Consider the following 19,851-nt stretch of genomic DNA (forward strand, 5'->3'; position numbering starts at 1 on the left):
GCAACGAACGTCGCCATAATATGTACATCAATTTTTGTTATATATTCAACGATTGTAAAATCATATTTTTGGAACTTTCGTCTAAATGAAAGGTTCATAAAATTGCAAAAAGCTTCACCATAATATGTAATTTTGTTTTGGTTATATATTCAACAGTTGTCAAATCATAATTTAGAACTGTCATCTAACGGACGGCTAATAAAACTACTATATATATATATATATATATATATATATATATATATATATATATATATATATATATATATATATATATATATATATATATATATAATGATGAAAAATAGGTTGCTTGAATCAGGTGGAGTTGAACCTTAGAATTTTTAAGTGTTTGTCGAAACAATTGATGATGCACATAGCTTATCGGGCTTCTAATTAGGCTCGCGCCTGGGCCTGGTCAATTAGCAGGCCATTACCTCAAAACCCTAATATCACCCTTATAAATAAAGGGGTAGACCCTTTATTCAAATCAACCCTTACGATTACAAGAGCTCATACGTTCTTATCACTCCCCTCTAGCGTTTTACCTACACCTTGTGTAGGGCTTTCCCCTCACCGCCAATCGACTCCGCTTCATCGGATGAAATCTTCATCTTGGCTAGGGTATCAATGTAACCGGACCAGAGAGTTAACGTCGTTGGATAAAAAAAAACATTTATTGCACACAGTGGCGGAGCCACGTTGTATACTGTGGGTGCAAATGACACCATCGAATTTTGCAATATATACTTATAAATTGCATAATTAAACATAAAAGTTAAGGTAGCTGAGTGGTTGGTAGAATTTTATAGCCACGTTTTTAGAAAAGGGTGCAAGTTCAATTCCTCATTTAATCTATTTTTTCATTGTCAAAATTTTCAATTCATGTCCACTTACTATTCTTTTAATTATTGTGAAGGCATCAGTTCGATCCTTTTGATCATGACATTTTCCCTTTTTACTCTCTTTCTTCTCATTCATGAGTTTACTTTAGTTTGTATTATTTCTAAAATAATACGGAGTATTAATAAATTGTTACATCGAAAATAATTGCTCCGTAGTATTTTTTTTATACAGCGGTTAGGAGTCACGGGCGGGATCCGAATGCGATGTCGGAACCCACTTACCTAATCATTTCATTGGTTGAACTATTACAGTCTTACCGCCTCAGGAGGAAACCCCCACGATGAAACCGTACGGGCATCTCGTATGGTAAAACCCCCTTCGGTGAGGTTCAAACGTAAGACGTCCGTAATCTTCGAGGCCCATGGAGTGGGCGTGTAACAACAAGTGAAAATTTTGCAGCCAATGAGAGTCGAACCCCTGAATCAAATTTTGCAACAAATTGACTCCTATTTATTGACACCATCGATCAAATTTTCTGGCTTCGCCTCTGATTGCACACAAGCTTGTTTCCAACCTTCGGTACAAATATGTTTGATCAACAGTCAAGTTCACATTAAACACTCATTGCTCAATGAACGGGCTCATAAAAAAACTCAGTGTATTTATCTGCAACGAACTTCACTCTAATCTGTACTTCTGTTATTGTTATTATATATGCTAAAACAGTTACGAAAACATATATTTATAAAGTTAGTCAATCGGACGTGCTCATAAACTACTAATATCATGTGGATTGTAATGAGTGGATGGCATGTCTTTGCTATTTCAATTTTAACATGGGAAAAGATAAATAAACCAAGGTCTAGAGATTAAAAAACCAGCTTAGGGTCAAAATAGAGTTAATAATTAGGCTTTCTCCTATTTAAATACTGAGGTAATTATTATTAGTAATTTTTTGAAAAAAAATATAAAAATTAGTAACTAAATAATATGAATATAAATTGTCATCTCCCTCACACCCTGCACCTTAAAATTACACTATTTTTTTTCGTTGACCCTAAATAAAAAAACCACTCACCTACGACCGCCAGATATGCTCAACCCTACCACTCACCTACCACCGCCATATCTGCACCGGTAGTGTTCAGATCTGAATGTGTATTATGTTGTTCAGGCCGTCTTGATTGTTGCCGGCTCTGGACGGCGGTTTTTGGTTCGATGGTTTTCTGGCAGTAGAAAACAATGGTGGTTGTTGTTGATCATTGATATTTTTTATAATCATTGTTATAAATTCATTTAATTTATTAACTTGTACGGAGTATAAAAATATAATAAAATTACACTTCTGTATATAGATTTACAGATTTACAAAGATACTGTACATATTATAGTACGTTGCTTATTGTTACGTAATTGTCATGTGTATGTTAGATTAGATGTTAGATTGGATGATACTACGGAGTATACTATATGGACTGTAAATTAGTAACATGAGAGACGATTATTTCTTAAGAAAAATAAGACATGACCTGACATTGAGTTGTATTCAAATATGGAAAAGTAAAAATTCTCTCAAAATATTGATTTATTTTACACCCAATCACATAAAAGCAAAAGTTTAAATAAGTTAGACAAAAAATTATTTAGGAGTGTCAAACTTTCTTGGAAATTACATAATATGAAACAAGGTAGGAAATAATCCAACACAAAAAGTTAGGAGTGAAAAGTGAAAATTGTACTCTGACAAAGGGGCATTTTCGTAATTTTAAATTTGATGTGATAATCCATGACTTGCACGTGAGGTTAGGAAGAGCCAAGTGTGATGTAAAAAAAAAAGACATAATTACTCCCGTCGTTCTTGAACTTATACCCAAATCACATGTGTCGTCCTTGTAACTTTTTTTGAACTCACGACGTCACTAAACTATCTGAAAATCACTCATGCCATCCTTCTGTTTGGTTGCCGTTCAAAGGTACCGTTAAACTGCATCATGTGCATTGCACGTGTGGGTATTTCTGTCTTTTTCACCACTTCACCCATTAAATACCCCACACACCCACAATTCTTCCCCATTCTCTCTCCCACCCCCAATTCAATTTCGAACATAAACCCTAATTCATCACTTACACTACAGACGCTATCAATTATCGAGTAAACAAGAATGGTATACTGCAATTGTGGCAAGAGAGCTGTCATTCGTGTTTCAGGAACTCACAAAAATCCTGGTAGGCGATATTATTCATGTCCAACTAAGGTAAACAAATTTTTTCAATTTTAATGGTTTTAAAATAGGTTTAATGCTACAATCTGATTGTTTGGAATTCGTATTTAGTTTTCTGATTGCAGGTTTTTTATTTGGTTGGATCCACCAGTTAATAATTTAGAAGAGTTGTTGGAAGCTGAGGAAAGAGTTTCAAGATGGTTGAAGATGATGATTTTTTTGATTTTGTGTATTCTAATTATTATCTGGTTCAAGTGATTTTTATGGTTGGTTGTATTGGTTCATAAGAAACCATATCTATGTAATGCTTGTCGAATGTATGAATGAAATGGATGGTTTTATTTGCATCAGTTTCAGTCAATGTTTCTCATGTTTCACAAGACAATAAACATATAAATTACACAAACACATTACACAGATACATTACAAGTTGATAAAATTACAAACAAAGTACCAAACCTGCTCTTCAAACACAAACAAAATACCAACACAAACATTACTAACCTACTGTTTAAAAACAAACAAACTACCAACACAAACATTACAAACCTGCTGTTCAAAAGACATACTAGTTCAAAAGACACTAACACATTATAAAAGACATACTAGTTCAAAAGACACTAACACATTATCCAACTCAAAGTAACACAAACAAATCAAGCTCTTGCATCCTTCTTAGACTTTTTAGCAGATCCACTCCCTCCAGCCTCACTTGTCCTTTTCTTGCTTGTCCCTCCATTAGTGCATCCTCTCTTGTTGTGGCCAAACTCCCTACAATTTGAACATTGCATTTGCACCCCTTTCTCAGACAGTCTTCCATCCTTGCTAATGTTGTCACTTTATTCCAATCCTTTCTCTCTTTGTCATTTTTTATCAATATTAAATTCCTTCTAGTTTCTATTGCATGTGACTCAATATACCTCTTAACTTCTTCTGCTGTTCCAAACTCTTGCCCAAGATGGAAGTAAGTAGTAGTATTCACATCTTTAGCCCTTAGCTCTTGTTCTTTCAATTCTTTCAGTTTCTTCCTTCTAATGTCATCCTCACCTCCAGAATCAAGCTCGTCATTATTCAACTCAATTACTGGATCATTAACTTCACAATTGTTAACATCACCTTCATTATCTAACCCAAAACCCACAAACTCTACATCCTTATCAATGCTGAAGGTAAAGTGTTGCATATCAACTTCAACATCTTCTATGTCTTTATCAACTTCGTAGTCATCATCCTCACTATCATCTTCAGATTCATGAAGTGGTACATTATGTTGAATATTATCACCATCATCTTCAGCATCACTATGTTGAATATTATCAAGATCATCTTCAGCATCATTATGTTGAATATTATCAACTTCAACATCATTGAATACTTGACTCTTTTGAGTAGAATCATCCACTTGACTCTCATGTGTGACTTCAATAGTAGAATCATCAACTTGAGATACATCATTTACTACTTGACTCACATTGTACTCTAAAAGCAGCTTCTTTGGCATTAATGCACCAACTTCTTTTGATTTTTTGGTCTTAACAGGTGCAGAAGGACTCTTAATAGGTGCAGATTCTTCATCTTCAATTTCTTCTAACCTAAAAGGAATTCTAGCAGAAGGACTCCTAAATGGGTTTACTTTGGGTTTCATGCCATGTTCACTGTAGATGCTAACAATCTTAAACTCCATTGCATACTTACTTAATCTCAGTATGTCTTGATCACACCCCAAAGGTTCTAAACCATAATCAAGATCACTATAAGGGTTTAAAAAGTGGAAAAGTATCACACCATGCCCATTGTAACCTAAATCCTGAATAATCTCACCAAGTTCATGATAGGAAAAGAAATCAATGTCCAGGGCATCAATATAGGTTATCTTGCCATCTACGTATTTCCTACCAGGAGTATCAGTAAATTTACCACCGTGATGCAAATCAATAGAAAAAAGAGTAGAAGTATGTTCTGCAAACCATAACATTTAGTTTAAAATTCAATGTACATATAACATTAAGGTATAAGTAGCTGTTTAATGTTAAAAAAAAAAGGAATAATACTTACCATAAAGCATCTTAACATCATACTGCATATCATCCTCTCGAATTTGATAGAACTTCGGCACCATTTTTGATCCAGTTTAGGATTTCGAAGGAATTGAATTGGGTGGGAGAGAGAATGGGGAAGAATTGTGGGTGGGTGGGGTATTTAATGGGTGAGGTGGTGAAAAAGACAGAAATACCCAGACGTGCTATGCACATGATGCAGTTTAACGGTACCTTTGAACGGCAACCAAACAGAAGGATGGCATGAGTGATTTTCAGATAGTTTAGTGACGTCGTGAGTTCAAAAAAAGTTACAAGGACGACGCATGTGATTTGGGTATAAGTTCAAGGACGACGGGAGTAATTATGTCTAAAAAAATCAATAAATGCCTTATTTTAACACATTTTTCATTGTTTTATTGTTTTTTAATGTGTTTAATTTCAATTTTTTTTAAAAAAAAAAATTATGTTACATATTATTTATTACTTTTATAATTACATATGTTTTGAATAATTCTAACAATAATCCTATTAGATATTTTTATTGTACATAAATGGAGTGTACATAACATTTATACAGTATTATTTACTTGTACTTAACAATCATTCTTTTGTTCAAGCATTTTAAACAAATAAATTATATGGATTTGATTGGTTAAATTATAAAATAATTAATTTATGCAAATTTAATAAGTTTTATTGAGTTTTTTCTATTTGTTAAACGCGGTACGAGTAAAATATTTTAACGAAAAACATATAATTTTTTGTACAACAATAAGCATTCAGCTCACAACAACGTGTTTTGGCCCAGCGAAGCGGGCCGGGGCCAATATCTAGTTAAGTACATGGTCGGGGCCAATATCTTTTTTTTCTTCGAAAAGCAAGAATATTATTAAAACTCGAAACAGGTCAAGCATTGTAATAGTGTTACAACACGATATCGACTCGAACTCAGGTACAGAAAATGCATAACGAAGGTACAAGTAGTTGCGGAGTGAGCAATTAGATGAAGAAAAAAACAAGGCTTACAAGTACATGCGAACTAAGACACTACACGGCAAAGGCACGCGGGTTGGTGATCCATTGAAGCCAATCCAATTTCACGGACTTTATTCTAGATGAAATCCATTCATACGATTTAAGTTGAATCTCCATTAGCGCCGTCGGTCCATCCCAACTTGTGTTTGAGAAAACTTTTTTGTTTCGGTTGCTCCATATTAAGTAGGCGCACGTCCACTCCAAAGCTTGCCAAATTTTGGTACCCACCCAAGACATTGTGATGTTGCTATTACCTCGAAAAGACTCGTTTACACTTAAGATTGGGGTCAATTGAAACCCCACCATTTGTAGACACGTTCCCAAATATCAAATGCGTCTCGACAAAAGAATAACGTGTGATCAAGAGATTCCACATCGTTGTCGCAAATCGGACATCTTACGGAGTCAAGATCGATCCCTCACTTGTCAAGTTCAATTCATGTTGGTAGTCGTTTCTTTATAGTTTTCCAAATAAAAACTCCGAGTTTCCCCGGTACCAAGTTGTTCTTTAGTGTCTCAATTCTCGATTTATTGTCTAATAGCATTTCGTCATCTATAAGCCTCGATAATTTCTTCGTAGTGAAGGTACCGTTCGATGCAAGTTTCCAATACCATACATCCGAGCTTCCATCTTGTTTAACATAAGAAAATTAAAGGTTAGATAAACATTGAAGTTCGTCATGATCTCGTCCCAAGAGTTCCCTCGTCAAGCTCCAATTCAGATGCATGCTGCCATCGCACCATTTGATGCGGTCTCCGACGGTTGCTGATTTGTTGGACTCCAAGTGGTACAGCCGCGAACAGGTTGATTTAAGGACTCCACCTTGTAGCCACGACTCATCCCAAAAACTCGTATCGTTCCCATCACCAATCTTCTTGATGAAGGAAGAACCAAATTGAACTCCGAGCTTGTCAATCATATAACCTGCACGAATAATATTGAGCCACACCCCACCCTTCCCCAAAGGTCGATTAGAACCGGAAGGTATGTGAAGCGCGTTAATCCCATGAATGCTTTTAAGGATAGAGACCCAAAGTGACTTATATTCAGTTTTGGCCCGCCAAATCCATTTTCCCAAAAGAGCAAGATTTTTTTTCCCGAAGTGACCCAATGTTTAAGCCCCCTTCATCGTACGATAGAAGGGCATCCTCTCAAAACACATGTGAATGAGAACTCACCTACTTTACAACCAATTCGTGAGGCTAGGTGTTCAACTTCGATCTTGATTACCCTAAACCATACACCAATTCGCGGGGCCAATATCTAGTTAAGTACTCCCTCCGTCCCAGATTAATTGTCCCCAGATAAAAAACACACAGTTTTAGGAAATTCCACTAACTTTATTTCTCCACCAATGAAATATCTTCTCTCTCCAGATCCACCAATAAAATATCTCCTTTCCTTTCTATTTATGGAAGTAGACAATTAATTTGAGACATCCCAAAATAAAATACTGGAAAATAATTTAGGGACGGAGGTAGTATATAGTTATAAAATAAAATAAACTATCACATAAATTAAAAAATATTATATTTAATTTTAAAGTGTAATTATATTTAAATGATCTTTAACTTGTGTCATTGTGTTGTCATTGGACCACAACCAAAATGGGAAATAACATTTACTACTGTAGTATATATGTTTCGAGTCAAAGTTGCATGTAACAGATCTTGAGTGGGAAAGAAACTACTCGTAGACATGTCTTATGTCATATTAGACCACAACCAAAATAGAAAATAACATTTAGACCATTTTTAACCAGGCGTCAGAGGGGTCCCGTCAGACGCGCTGGCGTCCGGTGACGCCCTCTGACGCCCCTAGTGGGGCGTCACCGCTGACGAACGGGGGGCGTCAGTCACTGTTTTCACGCGAGAGTTGGGTGGCGTCAGGGCGACGTGGCTTTCTCTGATTGGCTCATATTTTATGCCGTTATACAACGGCTATTTTTTTTTTTTACTTTTTTTTTTTTTTTTTTAAACTCTATATATTATTATCTATATAAACCCATCCATTCTACACCTTTAACACACTCATTCTTTTTATTTTTCTTTAAATTCTATCCCTTAAATCATATAAATTTCTCTCATCATCAAGTATTTTTCGTTCATGGCATCATATTTACTTAGTTTCGATTCCGATTCGGAAGACGAGCGTCTTATTGCACTAATTCAACATTTAGAAGATGATGATGACGAAGTCGAATTCAATCGTGTTCCAAGATCACGAATTTATATTCCAAGAAATCGTGAAGAAGCTGCACAAAACTTATGGAAGGATTATTTTAGTGACACACCCATGTTTCCGCCATTTAAATTTAAAAGGCGTTTTCGTATGCGGATTGAACTATTTCTCCGAATATCGCAAGGTATTTCTAATTTCGATTCTCATGATACTCCCGAGTATTTTAAATTTTTTAGGGAACGTTTTGATGCTATCGGTCGACCGACTTTTACAATATTGCAAAAAATGACTTCGGCTCTACGCCAATTGGCGTATGGAACTGCCGCCGATATGTTTGATGAATATTTAAAAATGAGTGAGCAAACCTCAGTACTTTGTTTAGATAACTTTTGTAAGTGTATTATTACATTATACAAAGAACGTTACATGAGAACTCCCAATGCATACGATGTTCAACGTTTATATAGTAAGCATGAAGAGAAACATGGTTTTAAGGGTATGCTCAGGAGTATTGATTGTATGCATTGGGAGTGGAAGAATTGTCCCGTTGCTTTGAAGGGACAATACACTAGGGGTGATCACAAGAAACCTACCATTATGCTTGAAGCACTAATGGTTTAATTTTATGTGTTTTTAATTTTATGTAATGGTTAAATTTTATGTAATGGTTTAATTTTATATGTTTTTAATTATATGTAATATAATTTGTATGCTTAATAAAATAAAAAAGAAAAAGAAAAAATAAAATTGGTGGGATCTGTTTGACACTGGAGGGGCGTCAGGGTTATTTTGGTGTCAGATGGTGACACTGGCACGTCAGAGGCAGATTGCACTTTTTGGCCAAAAAGTGTACAACCTGCCTGTGACGTCACAGGCAGGGTTAAAAATGGTCTTACATGTGTTTTGAGTCAAAGTTGCATGTAACAGATCTTGAGTGCACTCACGTGGGAAAGAAACTCACGTAATGGGTCCAATTTAATAGTTTATACTACTATTTTATTTTCATTTTGCAAGTTACTACTCCGTATTACTATTTGCATTCAATTTAAAGGTGAAAATGATGATGACTTTGCATAACCTTGAAATCATTGTCGGACTCAATAATGCTTATGATATAGTCTTATTATGCAATATGCAATGTTTAGCAAGTCAAACTGCAACACGCGCGTTTAACATGCCTACGTACTAGTTTACATGCTTCATGCTACTATTGACTTGGCTTGAAGTTCTTCAATGAGCTCATTCAAACTCCGCCATGAAGAACCACCGGGTTCCACCGCTTTCACGGCGGCATCACTAAGCTCCTTCACCTTCTTCCTCATCTCTTTCCCTATCACACCTTCCATCAACTCTTTCATTTTCTTCTCCAACTCTTCCCATTTCACAAACCCTTTCATACTCCCATCACATGTCTCCACCCTTAATCCAATCTTTATTTCTTCCGTCACAAATTTTGCATTTAACGGCTGTTCTGCACTCAACGGCCATGCTAGAATCGGCACCGCCGCACATATACTCTCTAACGTCGAGTTCCATCCACAGTGACTTAAAAACCCCTTAACAATCTCATGCTCTAATATTTCTCTTTGATTCACCCATTCTCGAACCACAATCCCTTTCTCCTTAACTCTCTCTTCAAACCCATCATCGAACCCTAAAGTTGACTCTTTTACGCCTTTTCTCATTACCCACAAGAAGTTGACTTCGGATTTTTCGAGCGCGAGCTTGATCTCTTGGATTTGATCCAGAGATATCTCCGCTTGTGAACCGAATGCCACGTATAAAACTGAACTTCCAAGTTCAAGTTTTTTGTCCAGCCAAACCATCCATGAAGATTTTTGGCTGGACAAACTTTCTTTCTCGGTCAATCTACGATCAACACAGAAAGGTCCAATAGACCATGATTTCGGTCCATATTTCATGTTCCAATAATCTGAATACATCGGTTCGAGCTCAAAGAAGCTATTGGTGACCAACCCATAGCTTTTCCTTGTTGCAAGTATCATATTATGCATCCATTCAGCAAATTGGCTATTGACATCACGACCGTTGAATACATCACTAAACTCATTTCTAGTCACTTTTATCCACGGAAATTCCGGGACAACAACCTTATCACTGTCGGATTTTTCATTGAATAAATTCCCATTTTCAGCGACTACGGTTGTCACAGTGATAGTAAAATTACTCATTCCGTAATAAACAAGACGTGGTATACTAAATTTATTAGCTGATTCCAGCGTCCAGTCAAAAAAAGCATCAGTGACCATAAAGGTCACCGCTGGTTTTAGTGTCTGGCCGATTTTTTCAAAATAAGGTTGCATTGATTTTGTGGAAGAAATGAAAGGGAAAAAGAGGGACATTGAAGGGAGTTTGTCTACGCTCTCGACACCAGAGGGGACACCGGGGATGTTGTCGGGAAACGGGATGGAAATGACGGTGGTTTGTGTGTCGGAAAGAGATGCAGTAACATAAGGGTGGTTGGCAGGTGTGGTGAAGAGAGTAACGGCGACGTTACGGTGGAGAAAGATGCGCGCTAGTTGGAAAAGTGGAATCATGTGGCCTTTGGCCATGAACGGAAATAAAACAACGTGAGTTTTGGGGGACATGATTATGCAAGAAGAAGAAATGATGTTGGATGTTTTATATTATATATGTACATAAGCATCCGATATCAGTCTATTTATATACCTCTTATAGTATATAAAAAAATCATTATACCAGCTGGTAATAATAATGATGATTGATTGATTGATTGATATTTTGATATTAACAAGCAAAAGGATGGAGAGCGTGGTTGGTAGGAGACTGGAGGATAATTAATGGGAGAAAATAAAAACCAACAAATATCTAATCCAATGTTATTAAAAAGATAAAAATATAAATAATAAATACCCTTAGGATTAAAAAATTGAGTGAATAATAAATTATTAGGTTCACAAGATAAAAATAAAAATACCTTAGGATTAAAAAAATTGAGTGAATAGTAAATTGTTAGGTTAAAATGATATATTTATTAATAGTAATATTAATAATTAATAATAATAATAATAATAAATTACAATATAAAAATAATAATAATAACAACAATAATAAGAAGTATAACAGTGATAGTAACACTAACAATGAGTAACAACAATAATAATAACAACAATAACACTATTGTAAGACTAAAAATAACAATAATAATTAATATTAATAATGAAAATGAATATTATATACAAAAATTAAATCACTATATTTATGTACTCTGTAAGCTTCAAATCATACATCCAAATTACTCCTGGTAAATATAATATTTTTTCTTTTAACAGTAGTTTGTGATTATTCATGGGGGACTAAACCACCAACGCGATCATCTCCCACGGTTGTGTACGTAACTCGCCCCAAACTACTGTCTCGGAAGGAAACCGGACTAATCCGAGAGCATGGATGGTAAAAACCCCTCGCAGCTTCCCCCACAACGCAATGTGCGAAAGACGGTCTTCGATGGATTTCAAATGTCATGAACAATCTTGTGTGCAGTGTTGTAGTCCTCGAAAATCGAAATTTTAACGTCAAACAAAAAGTGTCAGCCCACTATCATTTGATGATTAATATCATCAAACCTCTAAAATTTACTGATACATTTGAGATAAATTTAATAAATATCAGTTTTACATTAAGTTCAACTAAGTTTATTTAATAAATAAATAATCGAGGGTAACAATTGATAGTAACTGAACGTGTGAAGAACTTATGTTGCACATTATCATCAACTTTATGTGAACAATATTTTAGTAATAGGATGATTGTGTGATATAATTGAAAGATACTTACAAATTACGTATTTTTTTAAAAGTCATATATCTTGTTTCTAGAAGAATTTTGTTCTAGAAGAATTTTGTGAGCCAATCCAAAACAATATACGGACATGTTGATTCCTATACTATGATTATACATATGATACATACATATACATATATATATATTTAATATATTTAAAAGTTAAATACGAGTAATAACAATATAATATTACATAAACATTTTTATCATTAAATTTAATAAATATATCAATATTAATTGTCAGAGAAATATTAATATTAAATTAAATATAATTTTAAATTCAGCTATATAATCAATCATCATATTAGTAAGATATTAATTAATTTTATATATTAAATGTTAAGAGCTGATGAACAATAAATATGGTATATCTATACATCTATATCTATCTATCTATCTATCTATCTATCTATACATCTATATAAAGCACGTGAGTTAAATCTTACGTGTCATTTTTTAAATTAATTTGAATTAAATAATCCTACGTGTAAAATTGTCAATTAAACTAATCCTACGTGTTATTTTATTATTAAACTAAATTGAATATTAAATATATAATCATTATTATAAAAAAGGAAAGAAGGTACAAAATAATTGGTACGTATTATTAAGATATATATGCTTCCAAAAATATTATTAAGATTTATTAAGATATGGATGAATTACTCCGTATTTGATATTATTAAAAAAGAAAAAATAAATAAATAGATTATTAAGACTATTAAGATATGGAAAGACTATTAAGATGTTGATGCATTTTCTGTAAATCCCTAGACATCTAGCTTACGTTTGTAATTAGTACTTCAGTTTATGGGCTACCATGATCGCTCGTTATTATCCTATATGTGTTTATATGTGATTACATGTACTACATGAACGCAAAAAGGATAATTGACTATATTAGACTTTGTCACACGTACGAGTGAAGTATCACTCGTACGGATGACGACTGCAGGCCTATTGGGTGGGGGCAACTGGAGGAAGACAGCACGGGGCAAAGCAAAGGGCAGAGCTTCGAGTGACCTTGTTCTTTGCTCTTCGACAGCCCGTCACTCGAAGCTCCTCTGTCGCGCCCTAGCCGAGCTCATACGCACGGTTGAGTTGAGCTGAGTCACAAATCTAATCTGACTAAACATACACGTGACTTAAATCCTACGTGTCATTTTTTAAATTAATTTGAATTAAATAATCCTACGTGTAAAATTGTCAATTAAACTAATCCTACGTATCATTTTATTATTAAACTAAATTGAATATTAAATATATAATCATTATTATAAAAAAGGAAAGAAGGTACAAAATAATTGGTACGTATTATTAAGATATATATGCTTCCAAAAATATTATTAAGATTTATTAAGATATGGATGAATTACTCCGTATTTGATATTATTAAAAAAGAAAAAATAAATAAATAGATTATTAAGACTATTAAGATATGGAAAGACTATTAAGATGTTGATGCTTTTTCTGTAAATCCCTAGACATCTAGCTTACGTTTGTGATTAGTACTTCAGTTTATGGGCTACCATGATCGCTCGTTATTATCCTATATGTGTTTATATGTGATTACATGTACTACATGAACGCAAAAAGGATAATTGACTATATTAGACTTTGTCACACGTACGAGTGAAGTATCACTCGTACGGATGACAAGCTCATACGCACGGTTGAGTTGAGCAGAGTCACAAATCTAATCTGACTAAACATACACGAGTGAGTGATCACCCGCACGGCTGAGCCAGATCACTCGTACGAGTGAGAGCTGACTCGTGCGGTTTACTCAACAGTAGGGGTATTTAAGTGTTATGTACTTCATTTTAGGTTAAGCCTCTCATTACACACACATCACTCAAATCTGGTAGCCTTATCCGATTCTCTCTCAACCCAAATCACTCAAGAGGTGAATAATAGCTCTAGGTGTTAATCTAATCACACAATCCATTGTTGTGGTTTGACTAAATTAATCCCAAAACCGGACCAATCCCACGGTTGTGTACGTAACTCGCCCCAAACTTCTGTCTCGGAAGAAAACCGGACCAATCCGAGAGCATGCATGGTAAAACCCCCTCGCAGCTGCCCCCACAACGCAATGTGCGAAAGACGGCCTTTGGTTGATTTCAAATGTCATGGACAACCTTGTGTGCAATGTTATATTCAATGGCGGAGCTAGTAGGGGGGGCTTGTGGGTGCCAAGCCACCCCCAACTATTGGTGTTTATTTTGTATTCCATTATGTTTTTTATTAAAAGAAAAATAGAATTGTAGATCTGAAAATAGAAGTTGGAGTTCGGTGCAGGTAATATGATGTGGAGAAGACAACTTTTTGTCATATTTTTCATTTTGGTCCCTTAACTAATGTTTCGCACATCTATGAAACCCCTCAAATTAATAAAATGTCAAGTATATCTAATCTTGAGTATATTAATTCGTGAAAATTCAAAATATGGTTATATTTTGAAAATAACGAGCCTCAAATACTACTCCGTAATTTACATGTAATGTAAAATGATTGTTTGTTAAATATTTCATTATAAAAAAGATAGTTGCACGGTTTGAATAACAAAATGTATAAGTTTTATATGCATAAAACTTTGAACATTGATTTTGTCAATAATAATTCATTCATTCAAAACAAATCTTCATTTTCGTCTCTTAAAAAATATTTTTACATTTTTTAGATATAATTTTTATTTTTTTGATTCGCAACAAATTTAAGCCCTGTTTTTACGTTCTTTGTATATAATTTTTATGTTTTTGGTTCTCAAAAAAATTAAGCCCCCCTCAATCATAATTCCTAGCTTCGCCCCTGGTTGTATTCCTCGAAAATCGAAATTATAACTTCAAACAAAAAGTGTGAGCCCACTATCATTTGATGATTAATATCATCAAATCTCTAAAATTTACTGATACATTTGAGATAAATTTAATAAATATCAATTTTACATTAAGTTCAACTAAGTTTATCTAATAAATAAATAATCGAGGGTAATAATTGATAGTAACTGAACGTGTGAAGAACTCATGTTGCACATTATCATCAACTTTATGTGAACAATAATTTAGTAATATGATGATTGTGATATGATATAATTGAAAGATACTTACAAATTATTAATATTAATATTATTATTAATTAATATTAATATTAATATTAATATTAATAATAATATTAATACTAATACTTATATACTAAAAGTGGTGGCGGTTTCCGTCGTTTCAGTTATATCGTTTTAAGTTTGCGTTCACATTACAAACGGTCCCTCAACTTCGGCTACATTTACACAACGGCCCCTGAAGTTTACATTTTTCAGAGGTAAAAAGTGTTAATATATAATTTTATTAAAATAAAAGAAATTAATTCCATCCGAATTTATAACGAGCCCTATCTTCTCGCTCGGTGCGAGTTAAATTTTTCTGAAACAACCATTCAACTCGAAAAAATCTTACGAACCCAATGGGACTAACTATACGCGAAACGGACACTTTTTAAAAAACGCTAAACACAACGACAACCCGTATATTTCTGTTCGCCGCGAGTTAAATTTTTCCGACAGCACCGTTACACTTGAAAAAATTTATTGAACAAAACAAAACTAACTACATTCGAAACAGATACTTTTTAAAAAACAATTAACACAACGACATTCAAAACGGCGCTTAACATATGGGCCGTGTTCCCCTCTGTAAAAACACAACACTACGTTAAATATGAAAACGCAGGCCGAAAGCCCCCGCCGCAACGCACGAGCCTGTCCGGACTAGTTAGTATCATTAACACGACTTTTGGAATTGATATTTTCTTACGTATTTTTTTAAACAGTCATATATCTTGTTTCTAGAAGAATTTTGTGAGCCAATCAAAACAATGTACAGACATGTTGATTCCTTACTACATATATTTGAAAAGTTAAATTAAATACGAGTAATAAACAAAATAATATTACATAAACATTTTTATCATTAAATCTATCTATAGTTTTTATTAAAATTCTAAAATAATGATGTCATTATTAGGCTATTTCATTTGTTAAGAAAAAATCAAAAATAAAAAGAAAAAAATCTAAGCTTTCTTGATGATGTCATTAACATTAATTAAATATTTTATTATTTATTTAAAATTTTTATCATATATACCCTTCTTAACTTTAATAATAACATATTTACCCAATTAAATATGATTATATTATATGAGCTCATTTTAAACATATAAACTCATCATATTTACTCATTTATTCAATCTTAATGTGATACGTCTTTATGCCCTAATTTTTTAGCGGCAATTATTCATGCTTGCTTTTTTCTTCTTCTCCGAGCTATGTACTATTGATGTACGTAGAGGTGTATACAAAATAGTTATATTTTTACAAGAAAATACTATTAAATACGATACAATTTTACACAAGATATTTATTTATTTATAGAATGGATATACCTAAACCTTGCTACAACACTTATAGGCAGTGTACCTAATCGTACAGTAGTGTAGTTTTTAGTAAGTCCGGTTCGTCCACAGGGAACTCGCCAAGTTTAACGCTATATTTTTTAAAACTATATTTGTAAATAAATATATAAGTAGTATTATTATTATAAAAGGGAGTTTTTACCGTTTAATGACCGGTTTATCGATTTTAAAACTTTAGTCACAGTTAAAACCTAATGTAAAAAAAATTAAAAATAAATATAACTTAATTTAAATCGTAAAGTAAATAACGATAATGAAATTGCGATAAATAAAAGTGCGATAAAATAAAATTGCGATAATTAAAAGTGAAATTAAATAAAATGACAGTAAATAAAATGCGATAATTAAAAGTGCAATTAAATATGAAATAAAGGAATTATGTTTATTTAAACTTCCGTAATCATGATGTTTGACGTGTTGATTTTAGTTTATTCTCATGGGTTAATTGTCATTTGTCCTGGATTATTCAATATGTCCGTCTGGTTTTTGTCCATAACAGTCCATCAGTCATAAATATAAAGTGCGAGTGTCCTCGTCAAATTATCCTTATATCCGAAGTCAAATATTCCAACTAATTGGGGACTTAAACTATAATTACACCAAGTGTCCTTGTATATAATTCACCCCTGTTTTAATAAGTCCATTGACTATTAATCCATTCCCGTGTTCGGTTAAATGAACGATTATTAGTACTTATAAATATCCCGCCCATCGTATCCGATCGAGTGTATATGGTTATTTATAGGTACGTTCAATTGTAAATCTTTATATTAAATTAACAAACTATCATTTAATTAAACAAATATAAAGCCCATTAATAGCCCATAGTCTAATTTTCACAAGTTTCATTCTTTTGTCCAAACCCCAATTATGGTACAAAGCCCAATTACCCAATTTTAATATTTAGCCCAACATCACGATTACTTCGGCTTAAATAAGCATAATAATAACTTAGCTGAAATGTCCCGTTCTCATTGATTAAAAACGTTTTATATTAATTGATTTCGTTGCGAGGTTTTGACCTCTATATGAGACGTTTTTCAAAGACTGCATTCATTTTTAAAACAAATCATAACCTTTATTTCATAAATAAAGGTTTAAAAAGCTTTACATAGATTATCAAATAATGATAATCTAAAATATCATGTTTACACATGACCATTACATAATGGTTTACAATACAAATATGTTACATCGAAATCAGTTTCTTGAATGCAGTTTTTACACAATATCATACAAACATGGACTCCAAATCTTGTCCTTATTTTAGTATGCAACAGCGGAAGCTCTTAGTATTCACCTGAGAATAAACATGCTTTAAACGTCAACAAAAATGTTGGTGAGTTATAGGTTTAACCTATATATATCAAATCGTAACAATAGACCACACGATTTCATATTTCAATACACATCCCATACATAGAGATAAAAATCATTCATATGGTGAACACCTGGTAACCGACATTAACAAAATGCATATATAAGAATATCCTCATCATTCCGGGACACCCTTTGGATATGATATAAATTTCGAAGTACTAAAGCATCCGGTACTTTGGATGGGGTTTGTTAGGCCCAATAGATCTATCTTTAGGATTCGCGTCAATTAGGGTGTCTGTTCCCTAATTCTAAGATTACCAGACTTAATAAAAAGGGGCATATTCGATTTCGATAATTCAACCATAGAATGTAGTTTCACGTACTTGTGTCTATTTTGTAAATCATTTATAAAACCTGCATGTATTCTCATCCCAAAAATATTAGATTTTAAAAGTGGGACTATAACTCACTTTCACAGATTTTTACTTCGTCGGGAAGTAAGACTTGGCCACTGGTTAATTCACGAACCTATAACAATATATACATATATATCAAAGTATGTTCAAAATATATTTACAACACTTTTAATATATTTTGATGTTTTAAGTTTATTAAGTCAGCTGTCCTCGTTAGTAACCTACAACTAGTTGTCCACAGTTAGATGTACAGAAATAAATCGATAAATATTATCTTGAATCAATCCACGACCCAGTGTATACGTATCTCAGTATTGATCACAACTCAAACTATATATATTTTGGAATCAACCTCAACCCTGTATAGCTAACTCCAACATTCACATATAGAGTGTCTATGGTTGTTCCGAAATATATATAGATGTGTCGACATGATAGCTCGAAACATTGTATACGTGTCTATGTATCTCAAGGTTACATAATATACAAAACAAGTTAATTAAGTTATGGTTGGAATAGAATTGTTACCAATTTTCACGTAGCTAAAATGAGAAAAATTATCCAATCTTGTTTTACCCATAACTTCTTCATTTTAAATCCCTTTTGAGTGAATCAAATTGCTATGGTTTCATATTGAACTCTATTTTATGAATCTAAACAGAAAAAGTATAGGTTTATAGTCGGAAAAATAAGTTACAAGTCGTTTTTATAAAGGTAGTCATTTCAGTCGAAAGAACGACGTCTAGATGACCATTTTAGAAAACATACTTTCACTTTGAGTTTAACCATAATTTTTGGATATAGTTTCATGTTCATAATAAAAATCATTTTCCCAGAATAACAACTTTTAAATCAAAGTTTATCATAGTTTTTAATTAACTAACCGAAAACAGCCCGCGGTGTTACTACGACGGCGTAAATCCGGTTTTACGGTGTTATTCGTGTTTTTAGGTTTTAAATCATTAAGTTAGCATATCATATAGATATAGAACATGTGTTTAGTTGATTTTAAAAGTCAAGTTAGAAGGATTAACTTTTATTTGCGAACAAGTTTAGAATTAACTAAACTATGTTCTAGTGATTACAAGTTTAAACCTTCGAATAAGATAGCTTTATATGTATGAATCGAATGATGTTATGAACATCATTACTACCTCAAGTTCCTTGGATAAACCTACTGGAAATGAGAAAAATAGATCTAGCTTCAAAGGATCCTTGGATGGCTTGAAAGTTCTTGAAGCAGAATCATGACACGAAAACAATTTCAAGTAAGATTTCCACTCGAAATAAGATTGTTATAGTTATAGAAATTGAATTAAAGTTTGAATATGATTATTACCTTGTATTAGAAAGATAACCTACTGTAAGTAACAAAGGTTTCTTGATCTTGGATGATTACTTGGAATGGATTTAAAAAACTTGGAAGTAAACTTGCAATCTTGGAAGTATTCTTGATTTTATGAAACTAGAACTTTTGGAATTTATGAAGAACACTTAGA

General features: G+C 33.2%; 2 protein-coding genes across 2 annotated transcripts; one reads left to right on the forward strand and one right to left on the reverse strand.

Moving 5' to 3' along the window:
* Positions 1 to 8,249: 8,249 nt before the first annotated feature.
* Positions 8,250 to 8,945, forward strand: LOC139900082 (uncharacterized). Its single transcript, XM_071882888.1, has one exon. It carries the CDS (start codon positions 8,250 to 8,252, stop codon positions 8,943 to 8,945), a length of 696 nt encoding a protein of 231 aa, XP_071738989.1.
* Positions 8,946 to 9,374: 429 nt separating this feature from the next.
* On the reverse strand, positions 9,375 to 11,004 carry LOC139896306 (UDP-glycosyltransferase 90A1-like). The gene has a single exon (XM_071878927.1). The coding sequence runs from the start codon at positions 10,931 to 10,933 to the stop codon at positions 9,524 to 9,526; it is 1,410 nt and encodes a 469-aa protein (XP_071735028.1). The 5' UTR covers positions 10,934 to 11,004; the 3' UTR covers positions 9,375 to 9,523.
* Positions 11,005 to 19,851: the final 8,847 nt, after the last annotated feature.

Source organism: Rutidosis leptorrhynchoides, chromosome 3 (genome assembly GCF_046630445.1).
Source record: "Rutidosis leptorrhynchoides isolate AG116_Rl617_1_P2 chromosome 3, CSIRO_AGI_Rlap_v1, whole genome shotgun sequence".
Classification (NCBI taxonomy): domain Eukaryota; kingdom Viridiplantae; phylum Streptophyta; class Magnoliopsida; order Asterales; family Asteraceae; genus Rutidosis; species Rutidosis leptorrhynchoides.

Bases quoted from the DNA above. Each gene is read 5' to 3' on its own strand.
- LOC139900082 (XM_071882888.1), top strand. From the start codon at position 8,250: ATGGCATCATATTTACTTAGTTTCGATTCCGATTCGGAAGACGAGCGT.
- LOC139896306 (XM_071878927.1), bottom strand. From the start codon at position 10,933: ATGTCCCCCAAAACTCACGTTGTTTTATTTCCGTTCATGGCCAAAGGC.